This window comes from Aethalodelphis obliquidens, unplaced genomic scaffold, assembly GCF_003676395.1.
Source record: "Aethalodelphis obliquidens isolate GAN/ISIS:26980383/991018 unplaced genomic scaffold, ASM367639v1 scaffold11, whole genome shotgun sequence".
NCBI classification, from domain to species: Eukaryota; Metazoa; Chordata; class Mammalia; order Artiodactyla; family Delphinidae; genus Aethalodelphis; species Aethalodelphis obliquidens.
The window spans coordinates 9,297,318-9,323,004 of record NW_020837955.1 but is presented as its reverse complement, the minus strand read 5'-3'; the positions used below and the strand labels follow the sequence as shown (position 1 = coordinate 9,323,004).

The 25,687-nt window shown below is 40.2% G+C and overlaps 1 protein-coding gene across 13 annotated transcripts in view; it reads left to right on the top strand.

Moving 5' to 3' along the window:
• The window catches only part of PANK1 (pantothenate kinase 1), a 111,593-nt gene that overhangs the window by 61,628 nt on the left and 24,278 nt on the right, over positions 1–25,687 (top strand). For 7 of the 13 annotated variants that reach the window (XR_003433814.1, XM_027112008.1, XM_027112006.1 and 4 more), the window contains one exon: positions 22,122–22,474. The exons of 5 other annotated variants lie outside the window; for them this stretch is intronic. Coding sequence is in view for 6 of the 8 variants with exons in the window: in XM_027112004.1 (XP_026967805.1) it covers positions 22,122–22,474 (353 nt within the window). In the remaining 2 variants the exon portion in view is untranslated. Of the gene's footprint in view, positions 1–22,121; positions 22,475–25,687 lie in introns of those variants that run through there. One more of the 13 variants, XM_027112015.1, reaches the window with a different exon arrangement.

The window sequence follows — 25,687 nt, the reverse complement described above, 5'->3', positions numbered from 1 at the left end:
CTACACCAGAAATAGTTGGGCTCAGTGCTGGATGACCCAATAGGTAGAACAAGCAGGTGTTAGTGTACCAGCAATCCAGCATGGGAACCATGGAAAGGAGAAGATAACATACATGTCTTTATATGTGTGTATACACACACACACACACACGCTTTCACCCAAGTATTAATCATAGGAAAATCATAACTTTGGACTTCTTTATACTTATTTCACAATTCACTATTGTTTTTATTTTGAATGACAAATTATTTTGAGTTACACTTATTGCTTGTGGGTGGGGGAACAGCATAATTTTTTCTTTAAATAGGTGTAAATCTGGCCCCGGTTGAGCCTTGCACCTGTGTAAGGTGATTTAGAATTTATTGCTGCTGAAACAGCAGGGTGGAGTTGCCAGAATATCTTCATTTCATGTTCATGGTTAGGGTGGGAAGGTTGAGATTTGTCCCAGCCAAGAGGAGAAGGAACTCGGTGTGTATGTTTGGTTCCAGAACAGGATCTCTCAGGAGGGACTTCCCCAGTTCATACCCCTTTGCATTTTACTCTAAAGGTAACTCATTGTTCTCCATTTATTCTCTCACTGTCCTGAAGAATTGTTTGGAGAGTGTTGGGATTTTTTTTTTAATCTTTTTATTTAGGAAAATTTCAAACATTATACAAAACTAGAGTGTATGGTATAACTAACTGCTAATTACTCATCACTCAGCTTCTACAATTATCAACTCATGTCCAATCTTATTTTATTTTGCCTATTACATGCAAACCTTCCCCTCCCAAACTGGATGATATTGAAGCAAATCTCAGATATCATAACATTTCAATGGTAAATACTTTCATATATATATCTAAAAGATAAGAACTCTTTAAAAACACATAACCGTAATCTGTTATTTGTTAAAAACATTAACAACGTATTATATCCAGTTGAGACAATCGTATTTTATGGTGCACAATTAGATGTAGAAATTCAGTTATCTAACCACAGTTAAAATTGTTACATCCTGTTTGTTGATAGATGAAAATCTGTTATCATGTTGCCCTGGAGGATTCCTTTGTTTGCCAGTACCTTTTATTGTTTGTTTATGATTAATTTTCAACCATTTCTTTATGGTCTGAGATTTTGAAACCTAATTCTTGTAATGAAATGGTCCTGTACCCCAAAATAGGTGCTTTGGGATCACCCCAAAATCACTGAACTAGAAGCGATTTTTATCTCCTACACAGTTTTTGTCTTGAGATTGAGAGATTAGGAACAGTCTTAAAAGAATTCCACACCCCTCCTTTCCTCTGGAGTAATTAGAGTGGGAACAGGCAAGCTAGCGCTCAGTCTGAAGATGAAGACAGTTAGGATGTAGGTCTGGACTCAGGCCTGGGAATCTGGAGGTGCTAGATTCAGGGTTGAACCGACAGAGGCATTGCTGAAATTTGTGAGAAATTCGGGATTCTTCTCAATCTCTCTACCTATGACCCTGTATTTCAAGTTAACCACAAAAGCAAAGAAAAAGATCCTGAATCTATCTAATATCACTCTTGTTTGTCAAGCATTCCTAGGGATCCAACCAGTTAAACATCAGTGAATTCTTATCTATATAACTGCTAGAACTGGTTTAATTTGTCGGTTTTATGACTTTATCAGTTCTGTGAAAAAAGTGCTTCAAATGCATTTTATACACCCCTGCCTTCTTTGATGGAATAATGAGTGTCATTTAATATCTTCTAACAATCTAGGGACATTATTAATATCATTTTTTATGCTGAGTTATAAAAGTAATAGCGTACAAAGTGTTTGCGTTTGCTCTTTTGTTTTCCAGTCAATGGATGTTTGTTATACATCAGTTTTATACAGGACAGAACTTTTAGGGGATCCAAATATTTCATACAAAATTCTTCTTTAAAAATATTTTTGTCTATTTAAAAGCTGTAATTAAAAAGGTGGAGATCACCCAACTTAATGTTTGGCTAGTTTCCTTAACCTCTCTGAGCCTCAGTTTCATCATCTGTAAAATGAGCATAATAACAGTGCCTACCTCATTGGCTATGGGAATTAAATTAAATATTACATGTGAAGCTCCTAGCACAGCACCTGCCACATAGTAAACCCTTAGTGTTCGTTGATGCAATGCTGCTGCATTTTTTTATAGACCCCGGAATAAGCTTCTTCTGAGTTCTTATCAGCAGACCATTGATTGGCAAGTGTGCAGCTCTGAAGTATTTTTTGAAGTTTGGCCTGTGCATCTACGTCCACATAAACTTACACAAGCTAATACATCACTTCAGCACATGTTTACCACACTCGATTAAACTTTGGGCAAGGCTTAGGCATATTTGCTTTTAGCAAATGCTCTAACAAGTAAGTGGATAACCTGTCAAGTCCTGATTATGTTGTCTTAGAGTTTTAGCACTTTTTATAAGGTTTTGATGCTTTTTATTTGATTTTTATATTTATTACAAGCAAACTGAGGAGTTGTTAGATATTTTAGTATTCAGCTTTTTGTGAAAATTTTCCAGTAAATCTTTTCAAGCTACTGCATCGGTTTTGATTCAAGAAATCTCTGAGATTGTGAGGAAAGCTATTCAGAAAACCAGTTAGGATTTGCACCTGCTCTCTGCGAATCAAGCTTGTCTCCATATTGTGTAATCCAAACAAGGTACACAAATAAACTGGATGCTGAGGTTCCTGAAACTGCAGCTATCGTCCATAAATGACAGTTAACCAGCCTTTATGTTCATCGAAACAGCATCATTCTTATTGGTTAACTTTACACTAAATGTGTGATATGTTTTTAAAATAAACCAATTTAAATAAGATGTTGCTTTGATCTCTTTCAAATGTGAGGTCCAGAGTTAAAGTGTAAAAAATAAAGGTTCCAGTGCAAAAGAGTTTGAAAATCTCTCAGTGATAGAGAAGGGCAGTGTGCCCCCAGACTAAATGGTGCTAGAGAAATAAAATATTTTGAATACTCTTGTATTTGTAAAGTTTTCATCTCTTTTCCCAATTAGATATTAAGTCTGGCTGTGCCTTTGACAAAAGTTGTTACAGTAAAAAAAACAGTTGTTACTAATCACAGTGATCATCACTTCTGGCATCTTGGCAGCGATAACCCTGAAGGCAGCTGAGAACCTAGAGGGAAGCAAACACTCCTGAGCCACCAAAAGTCACTGTTGGAAAGTAGATAAAGTTGGAGACGCTCATGCATTTTACGCTTGGAGCACTTCCTGGGCTCTCTCGGAGTCTATTTACTCTTACCAGAGTCACAGCTTTACCAGACTTGATTTTCTGGTTTCTCTGCAATCATACATAGCAGGACTGGGATAGACATTGCGGTGCACCGACAGCAGCCAAGAAATTAACAGCGTTAGCTTCTAAAAAGCAAGACACAGAAAGCTATAACAGAGACCGAAGAATACGCAAACCTGGCAGCCTGGGAAGCACACGTTTATGTGGTTCCTGAGGGCATCAGTATATAGTGGTGTAGTACAGTAATTGGTTCTTACATGACTCCAAGTCATCAGAAAGAGCTAAGATTTTCTTCTGTTTTCTTTAAGAATAGGAGAAGGTGGGTCATGCATTTGAGGAAGATATCCTTCAAAAACAATTTATAACTTGGCATTTATAAAAGGCAGGGATTGGGCCAGAGCTTTATATATGTTATAAAATCTGCTTTACTGAGATAGAATTCACCCATTTAAAGTGTACAGTTCAGTGTTTTTTAGTATATTCAGAGTGCAACCATCTCCACAATTAAGTTTAGACTACATCATCACCCCCCAAAAAACCTTATTAGCAATCACTCCCCTTTTCCCCCATATCTGTAACTCCCAACCCTGGAAAACTACTAATCTTTTTGTCTCTATAGACTTGCCTATTGTGGATATTTCATATAAATGGAATCATATAATACCTGGTCTTTTGTGATTGACTCCTTTCACTTAGCATAGTGTTTTCAAGGTTCACCCATGTCTTAGTATGTATCAGTATGTCGTTCCTTTTTACTGCCAAATAATATTTCATGTTATTTATCCATGCATCAATTGATGGACATTTGTATTGTTTCCACTTTTTGGCTATTATGAGTAATACTGCTCTGATCACTCACATACAAAGTTTTGTGTGGGCATATATTTTCATTTCTCCTGGGTATATACCTGAGGCTGAACTTGCTAGATCATATACTAGCTTATGTCTAACCTCTTGCAGGACTGCCAGGCTGTTTTCCAAAGTGACTGTACTATTTTATATTCCAACCAGCAGTGTAGGAGGGTTCCGGTTTCTCCACATCCTCACCAACACTTGTTATTTTCCATGCTTTAAATATAGTCATCCTAGTGTGCTTGAAGTAGTATCTCATTGTGGTTTTGATGTGCATTTCCCTAAAAGGTGTCTTACATCCCTCAAACACTAACATCCTTGTGATTTCGAAACTTTTTGTAGGTTAAAACTTTATATCCAGTTTAATTAGAAGGTTCTTGAATGGGGACTTCCCTGGTGGCACAGTGGTTAGGGATCCGCCTGCCAGTGCAGGGGACATGGGTTCGAGCCGTGGTCCGGGAAGATCCCACGTGACGCGGAGCAACTAAGCCAGTGCGCCACAACTACTGAGCCTGCGCTCTAGAGCCCGCAAGCCACAACTACTGAGCCCACATGCCACAATGACGGAAGCCCGCATGCCTAGAGCCCATGCTCTGCAACAAGAGAAGCCACCACAATGAGAAGCCCACGCACTGCAACAAAGAGTAGCCCCCACTAGCCGCAACTAGAGCCCACGCGCAATAACGAGGACCCACCACAGCCAAAAATAAAATATAAACAAATAAATAAATTTATTTTTTAAAAAAATCCCAGGACTTAAAAAAAAAAAAAAAGAAGGTTCTTGAATGGCTAGGAATTGGTGTCAGGCTTTACTTTGTGACAGTTACTGTGCTCAGAAGGGAACCCTGCGAAGAGCTGCTGCCATTTGTAAATATTAAAGGATTCTTTTAATTAAGTAGTGTCTGGTACAACGGCAATGTGAATTTAACTCATAGCAGAGTTTTCACTCCTCTCCAGACTGTTTTTTTTTTTTAACTTTTTATTTTATGTTGGAGTATAGTTGATTAAGTGTTGTGTTAGTTTCAGGTTACAACAGAGTGACTCAGCCATATATATATATGTATCTATTCTTTTTCAAATTCTTTTCCCATTTAGGTTATTACAGAATTTTGAGCAGAGTACCCTGTGCTATACGGTAGGTCCTTGTTGGTTATCCATTTTAAATATAGCAGTGTGGACATGTCAATCCCAAACTCCCTAACTATCTCTCCCACCTCCCCTTCCCCCCTGGTAACCATAAATTCATTCTCTAAGTCTGTGAGTCCAGACTGTTCTTGATTAACGATCAGTCCTTGCAAACGAGAATGTAAGTGCCAGGGAAGCAGGTTCATTGCTGCGTCCTGACTCTGCCACAGTGGCTCCCACTGTCTATAGAAACAAAATATCTGTTTAATGAATCAGTGGGGGCATAAGCATGTAGCTTGGTCTCGGATCGTTGGAAGAGGGTCATCGTGACCTCTTTATTGCAGCTTGCATTGCCATGTGAGCAGGTGGCACATCTCAAGGTCCCCACCCATCTTGACTTGAAAGATTTGACAGGCTTTCACAGCTAAAATAAATGAACAAAGCCCGTTTCTGGTAGCCCTGTTGTTCTGCCCCACAGTGCCACCTAGCAACGCTGTTCTCCCCGAAGCCTCTTTAATTAACCGCTCCCTGGTATTAAATTGTCAATAGCATCCCTAGAGTAAGTAAGCATGCTCTGATGGCTTGTCAAGACAGAAAGCTAAACCTCTTGGTGGTTTATTCTGGGATTTGTTTTAAGTAGGTAATGAGATTACCATCTTGAGCCTCAGTGTATGGCATTAGGTAGCTGGAAGAACCATTCCTGGGTGGATGCTGGGATCAGCTCTGGTGGCTGAAACGCTCACACTGGTGATAGTCTCACAGGTGCACTGTACTCAGGTCCCCATGGCATATCTCTGCATGGTCAAAACGGTGGAATGTTTTTAGTCCACGGACTATTTCTTATGAATAAGGCAGTGTAGTTAAAGGTGAGAACCACATGGAAGGTTGATACTCACCTTCCCTTGCCTCTAGACTGGGCGGGACAGGCAGCTTCTGGGTGAGAAATAGGGACGATGACCGTAACTGTCTGTAATTGTCTTTTCCTCACCTCCCACCCCTGCTCCCCCGCTTAACCTGAGAACATTGCTGTGGAATGGGAAACAAATTTCATCTGCCTCTCATTTTCCCTCCTTAAGACCTGGAACAGATTCAGGGCTTGACTGTAGGGGTGAGGGGGAGAAGATGAGCTCGGTGGTCTCTCTGCTCTGATTTCTCTCATAAGAAGTTGGCATAGAGAGGCTCTGGGACCTTGGGAAAGAAACTGCACCTCACTGAGCCTCTCAGGGACTTGAGGAAGAGACTCGAGGAAAAGTTTGTTTTAACCTCATGGCTTTGACATTTTGGGTCCCCTCATGTCTGCCTCCAACTTGGCCCTGCTAACTCCTGGCCCAGACCCAAGCTAAGAATACATTTACTGGTGCCACCAGAATGGCGCCCTGCAAGACCTTTTGTTCCTCCCAAATCTTAACCTACAAAAAAAAAAGTGACATAGCTTTTATGTCGATGTATCTGTTTGTTCCTCTGATTTCATGTGGTTGTCTGTGCCATGGGTTGCAAATCAAAGAGTATCTGCCTGCCTGACCTAAATACATGAGTACTGTTGCCAGAGCACTCTTCTTTATGGAAGAATGCCTGGTTGCCTTTAAAATGGGAGTCACTGGGAGAGATTGGTTCAAGATGGCAGAGTAGAAGGCCATGTGCTCACTCCCTCTTGCAAGAGCACTGGAATCACAACTAACTGCTGAACAATCATCAACAGGAAGACACTGGAACTCACCAAAAAGATACCCCACATCCAAAGACAAAGGAGAAGCCGCAATGAGGTGGTAGGACAGCCGCAATCACAATAAAATCAAATCCCATAACTGCTGGGTGGGTGACTCACAAACTGGCGAACACTTATACCACAGAAGTCCAATCACTGGAGTGAACGTTCTGAGCCCCATGTCAGGTTTCCCAACCTGGAGGTCCAGCAACGGGAGGAGCAATTCCTAGAGAATCAGACTTTGAAGGCTAGTGGGACTTGATTGCAGGACTTCCAACAGGACTGGGGGAAACAGAGACTCCACTCTTGGAGGGCACACACAAAGTAGTGTGCACATCAGGACCCAGGGGAAGGAGCAGTGACTCCAGGGGAGACTGAACCAGACCTACCTGCTAGTGTTGGAGGGTCACTTGCAGAGATGGGCGTGTGTGTGGCTATGGCTCACCTTGAGGACAAGGACACTGGCAGCAGAAGTTCTGGGAAGTACTGCTTGGTGTGAGCCCTCCTAGAGTCTGCCATTAGCCCCACCAAAGAGCCAGGTAGCCTCCAGTACTGGGTCGCCTCAGGCCAAACCACCAACAGGGAGGGAACCCAGCCCCACCCATCAGCAGAGAAGTGGATTAAAGTTTTACTGAGTTCTGCCCACCAGAGCAACAGCCAGCTCTGCCCACCACCAGTCCCTCCCATCAGGAAGCTTGCACAAGCCTCTTAGATAGCCTCATCCACCAGAGGGCAGACGGCAGAAGCAAGAAGAACTACAGTTCTGCAGCCTGTGGAAAGAGAACCACATTCACAGAAAGATAGACAAAATGGAAAGGCAGAGGACTAGGTACCAGATGAAGGAACAAGATAAAACCCCACAAAAACAACTAAATAAACTGGAGATAGGCAACTTTCCAGAAAAAGAATTCAGAACAATGATAGTGAAGATGATCCAGGACCTCAGAAGAATGGAGGCAAAGATCGAGAAGATGCAAGAAATGTTTAACAAAGACTTAGAAGAATTAAAGAACCAACCACTAGAAGAATTAAAGAACAAACAAACAGAGATGAACAATGCAATAACTGAAATGAAGAATACACTAGAAGGAATCAATAGCAGAATAACTGAGGCAGAAGAACGGATAAGTGACCTGCAAGACAGAATGGTGGAAGTCACTGCTGCAGAACAGAAAAAAGGAAAAAGAATGAAAAGAAATGAAGACAGCCTAAAAGACCTCTGGAACAACATTAAACACAACAACATTCTCATTATAGGGGTCCCAGAAGAAGAAGAGAGAGAGAAATGACCAGAGAAAATATTTGAAGAGATTATAGTCAAAAACTTCCCTAACGTGGGAAAGGAAATAGCCACCCAAGTCCAGGAAGCACAAAGAGTCCCAGGCAGGATAAACCCAAGGAGAAATATGCCCAGACACATAGTAATCAAATTGGCAAAAATTAAAGACAAGGAAAAATTATTGAAAGCAACAACGGAAAAATGACAAATAACATACAAGGGAACTCCCATAAGGTTAACAGCTGATTTCTCAGCAGAAACTCTACAGGCCAGAAGGGAGTGGCGCAATATATTTAAAGTGATGAAAGGGAAGAACCTACAACCAAGATTACTCTACACAGCAAAGATCTCATTCAGATTCAACAGAAAAATAAAAAGCTTTACAGACAAGCAAAAACCAAGAGAATTCAGCACCACCAAACCAACTCTACAACAAATGCTAAAGGGACTTCTCTAAGTGGGAAACACAAGAGAAGAAAAAGACCTACAAAAACAAACGCAAAACAATTATGAAAATGGTAATAGGAACATACATGTTGATAATTACCTTAAACGTGAATGGATTAAATGCTCCAAGCAAAAGACACTGGCTCGCCGAATGGATACAAAAACAAGACCCATATATATGCTGTCTAAAAGAGACCCACTTCAGACCTACGGACACAGACAGACTGAAAGTGAGGAGATGGAAAAGATATTCTGTACAAATGGAATAGTACAAATGGAATAGTACAAATGGAATAGTACAAATAGAATTCTGTACAAATGGAAATCAAAAGAAAGCTGGAGTAGTAATACTCATATCAGATAAAATAGACTTTAAAATAAAGAATGTTACAAGAGACAAGGAAGGACACTACATAGTGATCAAGGGATCAATCCAAGAAGAAGATATAACGGTTATAAATATATATGCACCCAACATAGTAATACCTCAATGTGTAAGGCAAATGCTAACATCTATAAAAGAGGAAATCGGGCTTCCCTGGTGGTGCAGTGGTTGAGAGTCCGCCTGCCAATGCAGGGGACATGGGTTCGTGCCCCGGTCCGGGAGGATCCCACATGCCGCGGAGCAGCTGTGCCCGTGAGCCGTGGCCACTGAGCCTGCGCGTCCAGAGCCTGTGCTCCGCAACGGGAGAGGCCACAGCGGTGAGAGGCCTGCATACCGCAAAAAAAATAAATAAGTAAAAGAGGAAATTGACAGTAACACACTAATAGTAGGGGACTTTAACACCTCACTTACACCAGTGGACATATCATCCAGACAGAAAATTAAAGGAAACACAAGCTTTAAATTACACAATAGACCAGATATATTTAATTGATATTTATACGACATTCCATCCAAAAACAGCAGATTACACTTTCTTCTCAAGTGCACATGGAACATTCTCCAGGATAGATCACATCTTGGGTCACAAATCAAACCTCAGTAAATTTAAGAAAATTGAAATCATATCAAGCATCTTTTCTGACCACAATGCTATGAGATTAGAAATCAGTTACAGGGAAAAAAATGTAAAAAACACAAACACATAGAGGCTAAACAATACGTTACTAAATAACCAAGAGATCACTGAAGAAATCAAGGAGGAAATTTAAAAATTTTTGATTATACTTGCCGGAGACAAATTATAACAAAAACATGATGATCCAAAACCTATGGGATGCAGCAAAAGCAATTCTAAGAGGGAAGTTTATACCAATACAATCCTACCTCAAGAAACAAGAAAAATCTCAAATAAGCAATCTAAACTTACACCTAAAGGAACTAGAGAAAGAAGAACAAACAAAACCCAAAGTTAATAGAAGGAAAGAAATCATAAAGATCAGAACAGAAATAAATGAAATAGAAACAAAGAAAACGATAGCAAAGATGAACAAAACTAAAAGCTGGTTCTCTGAAAAGATAAACAAAATTGATAAACCTTTACCAGACTCATCAAGAAAAAGAGGGAGGGCTTCCCTGGTGGCGCAGTGGTTGAGAGTCCGCCTGCCGATGCAGGGGACACGGGTTCGTGCCTCTGTCCAGGAAGATCACACATGCCGCAGAGGGGCTGGGCCCGTGAGCCATGGCCACTGAGTCTGTGCATCCGGAGCCTGTGCTCCGCAACAGGAGAGGCCACAACAGTGAGAGGCCCGCGTACCGCCAAAAAAAAAAAAAGAAAGAAAAAGAGGGAGAGGATGCAAATCAATAAAATTAGAAATGAAAAGGAAGAAGTTACAGTGGACACCACAGAAATACAAAGCATCATAATAGACTACTACAAGCAACTCTATGCCAATAAAATGGACAACCTGGAAGAAATGGACAAATTCTTAGAAAGGTATAACCTTCCAAGACTGAACCAGGAAGAAATAGAAAATATGAACAGACCAGTCACAAGTCATGAAATTGAAACTGTGATTAAAAATCTTCCAATGAACAAAAGTCCAGGACCAGATAGCTTCACAGGTGAATTCTATCAAACATTTAGAGAAGAGGTAACACTTACCCTTCTCAAACTGTTCCAAAAAATTTCAGAGGAAGGAACACTCCCAAACTCATTCTACGAGGCCACCATCACCCTGATACCAAAACCAGACAAAGATAGTACAAAAAAAGAAAATTACAGACCAATATCACTGATGAATATAGATGCAAAATTCCTCAACAAAATACTAGCACACAGAATCCCAACAACTCATTAAAAGGATCATACACCATGATCAAGTGGGGTTTATCCCAGGGATGCAAGGATTCTTCAGTATCACAATGTGATACACCATATTAACAAATTGAAGAATAAAAACCATATGATCATCTCAATAGATGCAGAAAAAGCTTTTGACAAAATTCAACACCATTTATGATAAAAACTCTCCAGAATGTGGGCATAGAGGGAACCTACCACAACATAATAAAGGCCATATACGACAAACCCACAGCAAACATCATTCTCAATGGTGAAAAACTGAAAGCATTTCCTCAAAGATGAGGAAAAAGACAAGGATATCCACTCTCGCCACTATTATTCAACATAGTTTTGGAAGTCGTAACCACGGCAATCAGAGAAGAAAAAGAAAGAAAAGGAATACAAATTCGAAAAGAAGTAAAACTGTCACTGTTAGCAGGTGACATGATACTATACATAGAGAATCCTAAAGATGCCACCAGAAGACTACTAGAGCTAATCAATGAATTTGGTAAGGTTGCAGGATACAAAATTAATGCACAGAAATCTCTTGCATTCCTATACACTAACAACGAAGGATCAGAAAGAGAAATTAAGGAAACAATCCCATTCACCATTGCAACAAAAGGAATAAAGTACCCAGGAATAAACCTACCTAAGGAGGTAAAAAACCTGTACTCAGAAAACTATAAGACACTGATGAAAGAAATCAAAGATGACACAAACAGATGGAGAGATATACCATGTTCTTGGATTGGAAGAATCAATATTGTGAAAATGACTATGCTACCCAAAGCAATCTACAAATTCAATGCAATCCCTATCAAATTACCAGTGACATTTTTTACAGAACTAGAACAAAAAAACTTAAAATTTGTATGGAGACACAAAACACACCGAATAGCCAAAGCAGTCTTGAGGGAAAAAAGTGGAGCTGAAGGAATCAGACTCCCTGACTTCAAAGCTACAGTAATCAAGACAGTATGGCATTGGCACAAAAACAGAAATATAGATCAATGGAACAGGATAGAAAGCCCAGAGATAAACCCACGCACCTATGGTCAACTAATCTATGATAAAGGAGGCAAGGATATACAATGGAGAAAAGACAGTCTCTTCATAAGTGGTGCTGGGAAAACTGGACAGCTACATATAAAAGAATGAAATTAGTCCCTAACACCATACACAAAAATAAACTCAAAATGAATTAAAGACCTAAATGTAAGACCAGACACTATAAAACTCTTAGAGGAAAACATAGGAAGAACACTCTTTGACATAAATCACAGCAAGATCCTTTTTGACCCACCTCCTAGAGTAAGGGAAATAAAAACAAAAATAAACAAATGGGACCTAATGAAACTTAAAAGTTTTTGCACAGCAAAGGAAAGTATAAACAAAACAAAAAGACAACCCTTAGAATGGGAGAAAGTATTTGCCAACAGATCAACGGGCAAAGGATTAATCTCCAAAATATATGAACAGCTCATGCAGCTCAATATTAAAAAAACAAACAACCCAATCCAAAAATGGGCAGAAGACCTAAATAGACATCTCTCCAGAGAAGACATACAGATGCCCAAGAGGCACGTGAAAAGCTGCTCAACATCACTAATTATTAGAGAAATGCAAACCAGAAGTACAATGAGGTATCACCTCACACCGGTTAGAATGGGCATCATCAGAAAATCTACAAACACCAAAGCTGGAGAGGGTGTGAAGAAAAGGGAACCCTCTTGCACTGTTGGGAATGTAAATTGATACAGCCACTATGGAGAACAGTATGGAGGTTCCTTAAAAAACTAAAAATAGAACTACCATATGACCCAGCAATCCCACTCCTGGGCATATACCCAGAGAAAACCATAATTCAGAAAGACACCTGCACCCCAATGTTCATTGCAGCATTATTTACAATAGCCAGGACATGGAAGCAACCTAAATGCCCACTGACAGATGAATGGATAAAGAAGATGTGGCACAAATATATAATGGAATATTAGCCATAAAAAGTAACGAAATTGGGTCATTTGTAGAGACATGGATGGACTTAGAGACTATCATACAGAGTGAAGTAAGTCAGAAAGAGAAAAACAAATATCGTATGTTAACGCATATATGTGGAATCTAGAAAAATGGTACATATTACAGGGCAGAAATAGAGACACAGATGTAGAAAACAAACGTACGGACCTCAAGTGGGGAAAGTGGGGGGAGAGGGTGGTGGGATGAATTGGGAGATTGGGATTGACATATATACACTAATATGTATAAAATAGGTAACTAATAAGAACCTGCTGCATAAAAAATAAATTAATTAAATTAAATTTTTTAAAAATGGGAGTCACTGGGAGAGAAGAGCACATGGATGAAATTTAATTATATATGGAACATTTCTAGACCCATATCCGTGGGGTTTAGTCCCAGATGAATGATAACTGGAAACTTCAGAAGCTGTATTTAAGATGTGAAAATCACCTGTGGCACTCATGTTATAAATTGCCCAGAAATAATTTAATTAACAAGTGATAGGTTGTTCCCAAGTCCCTCCTGGGAATGGGGTGTCAGCTGGGTCATTACCGTGCATTGCCCTCAGCTGGCAGCCTGAGTTCCCTGGCAGTTAGGAGCAAAGGCAGCTCATTCAAACTCTGATTGTCACTTTCAAATAGTGGTCCAGCTACTTAGAGCATTCATTGCGATTCAGCTAGAACTGTGGTTTTGAGCTTGACCTGTGAGAATTCCAGGGGCCCCTCTTTGAAAACATTTTCTCCAGTCCCACTGCTTTGGGCTCTCCAGGCAGTGGCCTAGGAATTTTTGTTTTGTTTTGTTTTTTAACGTTTTGGCCACACCTCGCGGCATGTGGAATCTTATTTCCCCGACCAGGGATCAACCCACACCCACTGCAGTGGAAGTGCAGAGTCTTTTGGACCGCCAGGGAAGTCGCAGGGAGTGCCTCTGATGGTTTTTATGATGAGGCAAATTTGAGAAACATCGTGGTTGAATACAGCCAGTTTTAAAAAATAAAGATAATTAAAACATTTGACTTTAAAGTTTAGTTGCATAAAATACTAAAATGGAAGTTGCTTTCCAGAAATACAATTGTAAACAAATTGTAGAGATCCAGTTCAAATTACACACACAAAGTAAACTGGTCACGTATTGTCATTTCTAACCTGGGGTTGGGTGTCGAGCAGAATATAAACAGCTTAACTTTCATAGACCTCAGGCACTTGCCTTTGCGGGGCCCCTTGCTCCATAAAAAAGAAATAAAAATTGTATTTTACGACTCTTTTGATATAAAGATGGATGTGTTGATAAGATGTGTTACAACATTTTCTTTGACCTGAAAATTCATATATTTTCTTCTGATTTTAAAAGAAATTGCAATATTTTCGTGATGGCTTAAAAATACTGTAGGCAACGAGCCCATTGTGCCTAACAGTTAATTTGGGCCTGCATGGCAGAGGTGGTGAAATCCAGAAGTTAGTCCTGGAGGCTGATGTGATAATACTTCTACTTGTCTCGGGAGTTCTGAAAGGAATCCTCACCATCCTTTTGCTCTTACTCATGTGATACTATGATCAGCACTTTTGTTCCCACCCTTGTCTGGGCGAGAGGGAGAAAGTTGATGGGCATCTGAGGCTGTGTCAGTGGAAGAAGGGTTACTGTCACACGGGGGTATGTAGCCTTTCCCGTGGTGATCCATTCCCACAAACATACCTGTGCTTCCTTAACTGTGTTTTGAATTGCCAAGTTTAACATACAGGTTTTGCCTTGACGATAAGGGAGTAATTCAGGTCTTTTCCTACCTGAAGGAGCCCTGGTGATGTCAAGCATCTAACTGGCTAAAGGACTCTGCTCTTGGGTGTCAGGCTTCCCCTGTCATTCTTTTTTTTTTTTTTTAAACTTTTTAAATTGAAGTATAGTTGCTGTACAATATTATATAAGTTGCAGGTGTACAATATAGTGATTCACAATTTTTAAAGGTTTTAGTCCATTTATAGTTATTACAAGATCTTGGGTATATTCCATGTGCTGTACAATATATCCTTGTAGCTTATTTTATACCTAATAGTTTGTACCTTTCACTTCCCTACCCCTGTCTTGCCCCTCTCCCCTTCCCTCTCCCCACTGGTAACCACTAGTTTGTCCTCTATATCTGTGAGTCTGTTTCTTTTTTGTTATATTCACTAGTTTGTTTTATTTTTTCGATTCCACATATGATAGCATACACTGTTTGTCTTTCTCTGTTTTACTTATTTCACTAAGCATTATGCCCTCCAAGTCCATCCATGTTGTTGCAAATGGCAAAATTTAATTCTTTTTTTATGACTGAGTAGTACGCCATTGTATATATGTACCACATCTTTTTTATATTGCCATCTTGGATTTCGGTAACAGGCTTGAGATGGGCAGAATATTGCTTGAGACGGGAAGGAACTGTTGAAATGAGGAATGCAGGCATACTTTTTTTCATGGACAAGACCACAGATCTGCTCTCTGCTCACTGAAGGAAAATTAAAACAGTTTTTTTTTTTCTTTTGCATCATTACAGAGAAGTTTTTGTTTGAGAATTCTAAAATAACTCTGATTATGAAGATTCAACATATTGACTGTAAAAAATTGAAAAACATCATATCAGCAAAGCCAGAAGAAGAAAAAAACCTTAATCCACTATACATAATGCCTGTTAACATTTTGGCCTGAAGTTTCTAGTCTTGTTTTCTGCGAACAATAGCTGTTTAATTTTTATACAAAATTGTAATCGTACGAAATGTACCATTTAATCACCCACACTTTTCACCTAACAGTATATGATGAACATTCTCCTTACATCATTAATTGACATCCTACACAATGATTTTAATGGTGATGTATTGTTCCTTTGTGTTAGTGGATGATCATTTATTTAACCAGCCTTCTATTTTTGGACATTGAATTTCACATCCTCATTATTAGTAAAACTTTAATGATTTTTGTAAGATAAATTTTTAAATGCATGCATAGTTATTTCTTTAGGGTAAAGTGGAACTAATGTATCAAAGGGCATAGGAATCTGGAACTTTTTGATGCATATTTCCAAATAGTGCAGAGGAAGGATTGCAACAGTTTATATTCCCATTAGTACTCTGTAAGCGCTTGTGTTCTTGTATCCTTGCCATGTGACTGAAATATAAACTAAAGAAATCTGGTATGCATTAATTTGAAAGAAACCATGATTCAGGTTTCTTTGCATAAGAGTATTTAATGTTTAGCAGATTGCTCTGTGTGCAGTAATTATGGGTTTCTTCACAATGTTATGAAAACCCTTTTATTAAATTTTACATTTGCCATTTTCTTCAAGGTCCTTAAATAGTTCTTAGGGTCTCAACTGTTACGTTTTATGCTGTTAAAAGTACGGTTTTGGAGAACTTTGTGTGTGTTTATTTAGGATGATAGAATATGAGAACCAGACAGAACTTTAGTTAGTTGGGTTAGTCTACCTCCATCTTACAGATTAGTAAATGGCTCAAGAAAGAAACTTGCCCACAATCATTCTATCTCTTGCAAGTGACAGACAACTCAGACTAGCGGAGCGAAATGGGGAATTTGTTGCTCACGAAACTAAGAATAGGTTCTGTTACCTACTGTGACTGACCTTGGGTAATTCCTTGATCTTTCTAAACCTTGATTTTCTTATCTGTAAACAGGGTGTTGAACTCCACCAAAGGTCCCTTCTACCTCTTAAAGTTCAATGTTTCTATGAATATGTTAGCAAAGAATTTCATTATACTATCAACCAAATTTAGACATAGTGAAGGGAAGGCTAGCACTCAGGAAATTTTTAAAGAAATCCAGTTTGTATTACACACTTGGATCTAAGTTAAAGTTGTTGTGGTTGTTTTTAACTTGCAGAGATCCTTAGGCAACTTGAACATAGTCAGTATTCACATAGTGTAAAAATATCTCCAAAGCGCTTGAAAAGTCTCTTTTATCTGTTGATCACACATCATCTTCAAACATCTTTTCCACCTGTTTATTAGTTTGCTTAACAAACCTATTAACAAATAGTGGGGCAAGAAATGCAGTCCTTTTGCTCCCTGTTCACAACTATTATAACAAATTTCAAGTTGGTGAACCTAGGGAAAACTGTCCATGACAGCAGCAGGTTGCTGAGTCAGACCCGTGCACAGAGGAGCTAATCTTGAGCACTGGGCACCTACTTTACACACAGGAAGACACACCGATGGCAGGGAAACTTGCTGCACTAGGAATACCCTAAAGCTCTGTGGCCGGTTGTTTGAGAGGAGGTAGATTTTCTCATGTCAGGCCCCCTTAGCTCTTTAAGATTGTTTCCTTGACTGGTAGGAACACCTTTTCTCTCTGTTTGTGTGTGGTTGTTTTGTTTTTGATTTTGGTTTTGGTTTTTTCTCACTTTACTCATTTATGCTGTTTGGAATTCACTGTGTAACCCTTGAAATTTACTGCAAGAAGCATAAGTGTCCTCATTGTGAAGGAATTATACTCCGGTAAAGATGTTATATATATTTAAGTGCCCCTCAGAGACTATTCTAGTGTTCTGAAAAGGTCTTTAAGAAACAGGTTTTGTCTTAAAGCCATTGACTACCAATAAAATTTTTAAATATTTTCACCACACTATGTAGAATACAGGTTTATTTCAGGGTTTTAACTACTATCAGATTGCCAATTCAGGTTTGTGTTTCCAGAAATTTTTACACAAATAAATGCAACAGAGCCTATGTACGCTTTTATTAACACTCAGCTACCACATGTTTATCAGCGATACTGGCAGTCCCTGGATCTGGTTCTGCAGGAGAGGGAAGGCTCCAGGGAAAAAAACAGCCAAAGATTTTGATGGAAAGTATACTAGTCAGGACAGGCAAGATCATCCTGCGGGAACAGCCTCCAAATCTCAGTACCTTAAAACAACAAAGGTTTATTTCTCCTTCGCACTGTAAGTTCATTGATGGGCAGCTGGGGTTCCAATATGGCTCGTCTTGACTCTGCATCCTGGCTGATGGAGCAATCGTTATCTTTAATTTTGGTGGTCACGGTAACAGAGAAAGAGTTCTGCAAGGTCTGACACAAGCCGTAAGGGCTCTCGCTTGAAAGTGACACACACCATTTCCATTCCTAACTCACTGTCCAGATGAAGCACATTGCCTGGCTCCATTCAGAAATGGCCAGGAACTGTAGTCTGACCCCATGGGCCAGGAAGCAAGGGAAGCAGCAGCCCTAATGACAACCACAGTTTGCTCTTCTGATTACCAGATATTTGGCTCGCTGCCCCTCCTGCAGGTGAAACACTCATCCCCTCCCCAGAGGAGAGAACCCCGCAGTCCCACCCAGTCACAGCATCTGGATGATGCAGTTGGCACTAAATTAGGGGGTCACTTTGACATCAACTCTGGATGTGAGTCCTCTTGATCTAGAGACTTCTGAACTAAAAAAGGCATCTGGGTTTAAAAGGGAGGAGTAAAGGGTGAATGCAGACATTCTGTATCTAGAACGAGCATCACTTCTGGCAAACACAGAACAGGCCCTTAGTGGTTCAGCTGAATTTATCAAAGCATCTGCATACCCTGGATTAAAGAAAACGTGAGTCATGGATTGTGTCCATCCACAGCTCGTATACGGGAAGTGTAGTTTAGGTAGACCTTGATATCAGGAAGATAAATAAAACTGAACATTTAAAATATGACAGTGTCCTATAAAAGCATTAAAATGTGAATAGAAGAGCATTTAATTTTTCATGAAGGTAAGAAATGAATATAGGTAAGTGAAAGCAATTTCTGTTGCCATTCAAACTATAGTTTTCCAATCCTTGCTCCCTTTTACCTTAACCCAAACTGCTGATATGACATTTAACTGAATTTCCAAAACTCTACACTTTCCCCCCCCCGTTTTGCTGAGTTGCTAACAAAAGCTTTGAAATGGCTCAAAACTGCGCAGGAGGTGAAGCAGGAAGAAGAAACTGGAATTGTAAATAACTTATAAAATGCTTAGCTGTCCCCTGATGCATTTTAAAAAGTGAGACCTCTTTTCAGTTTCCTGTACTTAACAATATCCAACCAAATAAAGGCCATGTAGGGGCTTTTCTGGGTTACACACAACTTATTCTGTCCATTCTGTGCTAAGGTGTCTCCTATTTTCCATTATCACTGAATTCTTATTTTTTTACTTCTTTATATACTGCAAGTTCTAAGTATAGAATTTTCTCATCCTCTCCCCTGATTTCTAACCTCTACCTATAAAACCTGCTTATCCTGCCACCCTCTGACAATATTAACAACCTGAAGGGGTGGCCCTCTGTACCGTCCTGTGGGCTCATAAAATCATAAACACTTAAGGTTCTTCTTTCCACCTGCCTGCCTGCTGTCCTTCATCCCTCCCTTCCTCCTTTCTTTCCTCCCTCCCTCCCCTACTTTTTTTTCAAACCAGAAGGGGTTAATAAATTATTTACACTTCTTGGTATCTCTTGCTTTTCTCATTAACAGAAGATTGGGGGTGTATCCCTCTAGGCAGTTAGTATAGATCTCATTCATTCTTTTTAATGTCTGCCTAATGTTCCATGGTTTGGAAGTCATGCTTTATTGAAGTTTCTCTGTTAAAGGGTATGCACATTGTTTCCAATTTGTTTTGATCTTGCTTTTTTGTTTTTCTTAAATTTGGTCACTGTAGGGGGTGCAGTGAACTTCCTTATAGCCGTCCTCGAATACTGGTCCTTTTTCTAATATGGTCCAAGAGAGGGATTAACTGCATTTAAAATGTATGTGTACTTTTAATTTTAATAGATGTTGCTAGATGTTTAATAGATGTTGTTGTCTTTCAAAAATAGTTATCCTAGCAATGTTCCAGAATACCCTTCCCCCATCCCATCCACTAGTACGTCTTTCCTACTTTGATGAGAATGGATTACACCTGCAATGCCAATTGCATAGCCTGGGCACCTGTTGATGTACTATAGCTTATTTCAGTGGGGTTGAAAACTAGGGCTCTGGATGGCCTGTGTGATTAGGGGTAGTTGTGATTTTTTGTGTGTGTTTCTTTAAAAATCCATGGAAAGTTTATGGGAGGGAGGGAACTGGAGGCCATTCTTATGCAGTCCACTCCTTTCACAGATAAGGAAATTGAGATCCAGGGAGGTGGAGGGAGTTAATGTGAGCTAGTTACTGGCTGCTGCTTCTGGGAAGCAATTGGTCTGAATTCTAAATCAAGGATTTACCTACTACCTACACTGTGGGCCATGCTGACAGTAATTTTTAGAGAATGGACCAAGAAATGTCATCTGTGAGATAGGGATAAACTGTTTCCAGTTTTCTATTCTCTCCGGCTAGGCTGGATAAGCAAGCTTCCCACCCTACACTGGGCTGTGTGGGATTTGCTTTGCAAACTTCTGCAAAGATAATAGGACATTTGTTAAATTGGTCTTGTCAGTGGCATTTGCTGCTCTTACTCTTTTTGGGAGTTTGAGGTTTTATTTTTCTATACCATTAGAGTTACTGCTTACTAAGTGTGGAGCAGCTGGCTTGGATCACAGCTAAAATGACAACAGGGAAGCACAGGAGAGAAGATTCTGTTCAGGAATGGCTTCCTCCTATGTACTCCTTCCTCCTCCCTCCCCAGTGTACCCATGAAGAGAGCTTAATAGTGGGGCTGCCTAGAAGAAAGAAGCCCTCTAGGTCCCAGGCATGTTCCTGGCAATGTAATCTCTAGGTGTAATGTGCACAGTTTGACCAGGGCTCAAATGGATGTTCTCTAGGGCTGAATAAAATAAGCTTTTTGAAAGAAGCCACTTTTACTTCTTGAGTCTTTAGGCTCAGTTTTAATAGAAGTTTCAGCTTTAGCCCATGGAGTCTGCTGAGGAAGGTGAAAAGGGAGACTCCAAATATTGGATTCCCACTTGGGTTTGCCCTGTGTTCATTACAGAACATATGACAGCCCAGCGTTAACTTTCCAGGTTGCCTCTAAATAAAGTCAGCCTGTTCAGGGAGCTCAGCCCGTTCTCTTAATAACAATAAAAATAATTACGATGGAAATTCATTTTGTCATAGATAAGCCTCTCCAGCAGATTAAAATATAAATATATATTTATATATAAAAATACAACACAGGGCTTCCCTGGGGGCGCAGTGGTTGAGAGTCCGCCTGCCGATGCAGGGAACATGGGTTCGTGCCCCGGTCCGGGAAGATACCACATGCCGCGGAGCATGCGCGTCCAGAGCCTGTGCTCCGCAACGGGAGAGGCCACAACAGTGAGAGGCCCGCGTACCGCAAAATATATATATATAACACAAAACATGCCTTTGTGTTGCAGACCTGGTCAGGAGCTATGCTATTTGTGGGCTTGACTCTCAGTGGTCATGGTTCTTGTGGCTTAGCTGTTTGCAAGCCTGCAAGTTGGAACCTCTGGGGAACGTAAAAAAAAAAAAAGAAAGCTCGTGCCTAGATCCTCCCTCAGAATTAAATCAGAATCTGTGGCAGAGGACACATGGGTGAGGTGAGGACTTCTGGGCAGGCCATTTGAGGTGGAGAGAGTTTCTCTCCTTAATAAAGAAAGAAATGAGTTGTAGCTCAAGCTGTTCTTTTGAGAATCCTGTCGCCATAGGGATCATCATGTGTGCCCCTCAGCTCTCACAGCCCACTCTCTCTCCTTTCTCCTTCCTATTTATTCTGTAGATTAAAGCAGTGGAGTCATGTCATATAAAGTCAGCACATGAAGGCAAAAATTGAATGCTGTAAAAATGATCATCGAAGAATGAGCTAGGAAAACACGGTGAGGCGTAGAGGTCAACGTACCATCTCTTGGTACACTTAGCATAGCCAGCGTTTCCTCTGGCATCAGAACAGATCACTGTTTTCTTTGGCTGAGATTCTGATAAAATAGCATTTGGGAGCCAGAGTGTATGCAAAATATGTATCTTTAAGTATGGGAGTTAACTCTATTTGGTGAGTTTCTGGAGCCCTGAGAACCACGTGGGAATTGAGACTGGCTTAGGGAATCTTATTCTCATCTCATATTCAATTCCGAGGCCGATTCTGAATGAAATGTAGGCAGAATCATGGACACCATTTAAAGTGTGAATTTCTCCTCGCCTGTCTCTTTTAGGCACCTAGAGTTGAATTCAGGTAAACTGCATGGTAAATGCAGCTATAGATGCAACACCACTGCATTTCATTATTGACTATTCAAAGACGGCCCATTTCTTTGTCCAGAATTCAAGGGCACTCTGTCTTTCTGTCCGCTAGCGTTCCCGTGGTTCGGCATGGATATCGGTGGGACGCTGGTTAAATTGGTCTACTTTGAACCGAAGGATATTACAGCTGAAGAGGAACAAGAGGAAGTGGAGAACCTGAAGAGCATCAGGAAGTATTTGACTTCGAACACGGCTTATGGGAAAACCGGGATCCGAGACGTTCACCTGGAACTGAAAAACTTGACCATGTGTGGGCGGAAGGGGAACCTGCATTTCATCCGCTTTCCCAGCTGCGCGATGCACAGGTTCATCCAGATGGGCAGCGAGAAGAACTTCTCCAGCCTCCACACCACTCTCTGTGCCACGGGAGGCGGGGCTTTTAAGTTCGAAGAGGACTTCAGAACGGTAGGTCCGCTTTACCCCCCTGCAAACAACAAAACCACCTCTTAGAGAAAGAAAGAAAACCTCTCCCATGGCCATGATCATGGCATCTCTTATGGAAGAACCTGACCACTAGGCTTGGGACTTTGGACAAGCTTACTTCACCCCTCTGTGCCTCAGTTTCCTCATCTATAGGAGAGTAAAAATAATTTCTGCCTCATAGGGTTGTTACATGAAGGATTGAATGAGATAATATGTACCCAGCACTTAGTGCTCAATACATATTGGCCGTTCTCATCATTTTTGTTACAATTACTTCTGCACAATATGCCAAAGACAAGGTGATGTAAATCCCCTTCTGAAGTATTTTAGTTTTCCAGACTCTTATGTTTCATGAAAACCATAATCGTTGTGCCAGTTTCATAGATATATAGACTGAGGCCTGCAGGAAAGGCTTTCTACGCATCTTACTAAAAATGATTACTTCTTTCTACCCGTTTGCTCTGTATCATTTGTGCTTTATGAATGTCCTTCAGAAGTTTTGCTCACAAACAAAAATGAAATCTTTGACGTTATTCGGAGGTGAATTGCTTTATTGGTGAACGTGATTTAGCGAGTATAGCTCTACATAATAAGAATAATACTATATCCTGACTGGCAGTGTTGCTTCTTTAGACTTGACAAAGTTGGCTAAGTGGAAGATATGGATGGGTGACATGGAGTCCTAACTTTCTCTTTGTTAAGCAATCCCTAACACCTATGTGTTCCGATTTCCCCATTTCTACAGTCAAGATAATCTCTATACTGTCTAGCTTCATCTCACAGGGAATAAAATGAGAAGAAAGAGAAACAATAGATAGAGAAAATAAAGAGAATTCAATTCACAGTAGTGATTGAACATAGGAGAAGGAAGGGTTGGAAGATGTGGGGATTAGTCTCGCCAGAAAGTTTATCATTCATGAATAAATTAATAAATCAATGCATTATTCATGGTACTTAATAAAGCTATAATTGCAAATTTTATTTGCATCATCAAAAGTAACATCATTTATCTCATTGATAAGTGGTTTCTACAAGAGCTGGCAATAGAGCTCTAGAGCATTATATTAAATCAGATTGATTATATTCCGGTTTTGGCTTTTCCTCCTGTGCCCCTTGCCCTTGCCAGCAGAATCTGACACTGCCACTTACTTCAATGATCCATGGGATCTTTTTCCCTCTAAAGGGACCCAATGATTGAAGAGTTTTGAAACTGAGAAAGTTGAGATCCAGGGGCATGAAAATTAAGTTCAAATTCACAAATGAAAAAGCACCGATCCTGAATTCTAGTGCTGTTTCTGCATTTAACTAGCTGGGTGACTGGGCAAGACATGTCCCTCCTGTGGGCCTCAGTTTCATCATTTTCAGAAAGTGGCAGTAAGTTGTTTAGGCGGATAAGGAAACTAAAGCTAAAGAGAGATGAAGAGGCGCTAAATACCGTCCCCTAGGTGAGAGCTGGGTGTCGGCTCAATTCTGATTCAGGAAGTGCTGACCCACCCCTAGCGCTGTGAGCTCCCCAGGTCCCTCAAGGATGTCCTCTGTGTCCATCTCCACTAGGGAGCCTGAAGTGTACCAAGGTGACCTGGGACATTTAAGCAAACTCCATCAAAGTCTCCGTCCCTCCTCTTGGGTAATGCCCTGGATTCCAGAAAGTTACTCAAACTGTGTTGGCCACGAGCAAGTGTGTTTCTCAAGTTTCTGAACTGAGAAAGGTCATATCTTATTACGGCCAAGATAAAGAAGCCTCTGCTCCTTCAGGAGGTTTCTGGAGCCTAATGAACACACTGGTGCAGGGAGCAAGTTTGGAGTATTTGCCTAACAGCCTGGCCATCTATAAAAGAAAGTATTATATAGCCTGCCTTCTATTTCCATGCTCAGTCTTGGCCAAAGTGAAGACAATTGAAGACAGATCTCTTCCTGTAGCCCGTCTGTCAGTAAGTGATATGCCCTGATCCTTCCAAAGTTTGTGAGGATGAATAGGTTTTATCATTCTCTTTCCTAAGCATTCATTCTCATTCAACAAGTATTTATCATACTCTATCAATGCAACAAATACTGTTATGAACAAAACAAAGCCCCTGCCTTCCTGGAGCTTATATTCTAGTGCAGGGAGATGGTCAGTAATCAAAAAAGTGATTATGGAGTATATCAAATGGCAATAAGTGGGGAAAATAAATAGGTAAGGGGGATAGGAAGTGCTGGGCAGGTCTTTGTGTGATGAGGTAACTTTGGAGTAGGAACCCGAAGAAGAAATAGAGCAAACCAGGCTGGTATGGGGAAGAGTTAGGGTTAGTAAGTGCTAAGGCCCTCAGGTGTAATGTATCCAAGCTCTTCCCTTTCCAGAATGGGAAATTGAAGGTGCACACTAAGTTGTAAAGGATCAATATATACTACTATACTATGTAGTAAACAATCTGACAAATAATAAAGCAGTGTATATACATAGCTGTAAAGTCCTGTCGTTGTTATATAAAATCACTCTTTTGAGCATAATACAAGTTTGCAGACATGTATTTTAAAAACCCGAGTAACTAGGGCTATCTAAATGATGTTCAGCCGACCCTGAATAGTTAGCAATTGTTATGTCTGATGACTGTGTCCTTTTCATATATAGTAAATGTATTTAAATCCTTAGATAATGTTAATTAGTCTTCATCAATTTTAGAATGTACAAGAAAGAGTTACAAAGCCACGAGACAAGCATTAAACTAGACCCCTGTGTAGAATACTTCCAGTTGAACAAAGCTGCATTTCTTTCTTCCTTTTTCTTTCTTTTTTTCCTTCCTCCTTCTTCCTTTCCCCTCTTCCTTCCTTCCTCCCTCCCTCCCTCCCTCCCTCTCTCCTTCCTTCCTTCAACATTTTAGGATCACTGTCACAAACAAATTTCTGCCTGGCAAAAGTTTGCCTTCAAAATTAATGATTCAACAAAATGGAACACAAAAGACAAACTTAAACAACATATGCTCCAAGAGATTGGTAGGCCAGTGAAGAATCCTACAATTTGAGAAAGTGGTTCTCAAAGGGGAGGCTCCCATGTGGTTGTATATCAGGGCACTTAATCCTGTAGAGTTCATCGAACTTTGTGTTTCTCCCCACTGTCTATGTTCTGCGAGTGTTGTTTTAAATAACCTACCAGAATATTTTATGTACCAAATCTAATATTTTCATCCACAAGTACACTTCCCAACTTCAACAGGA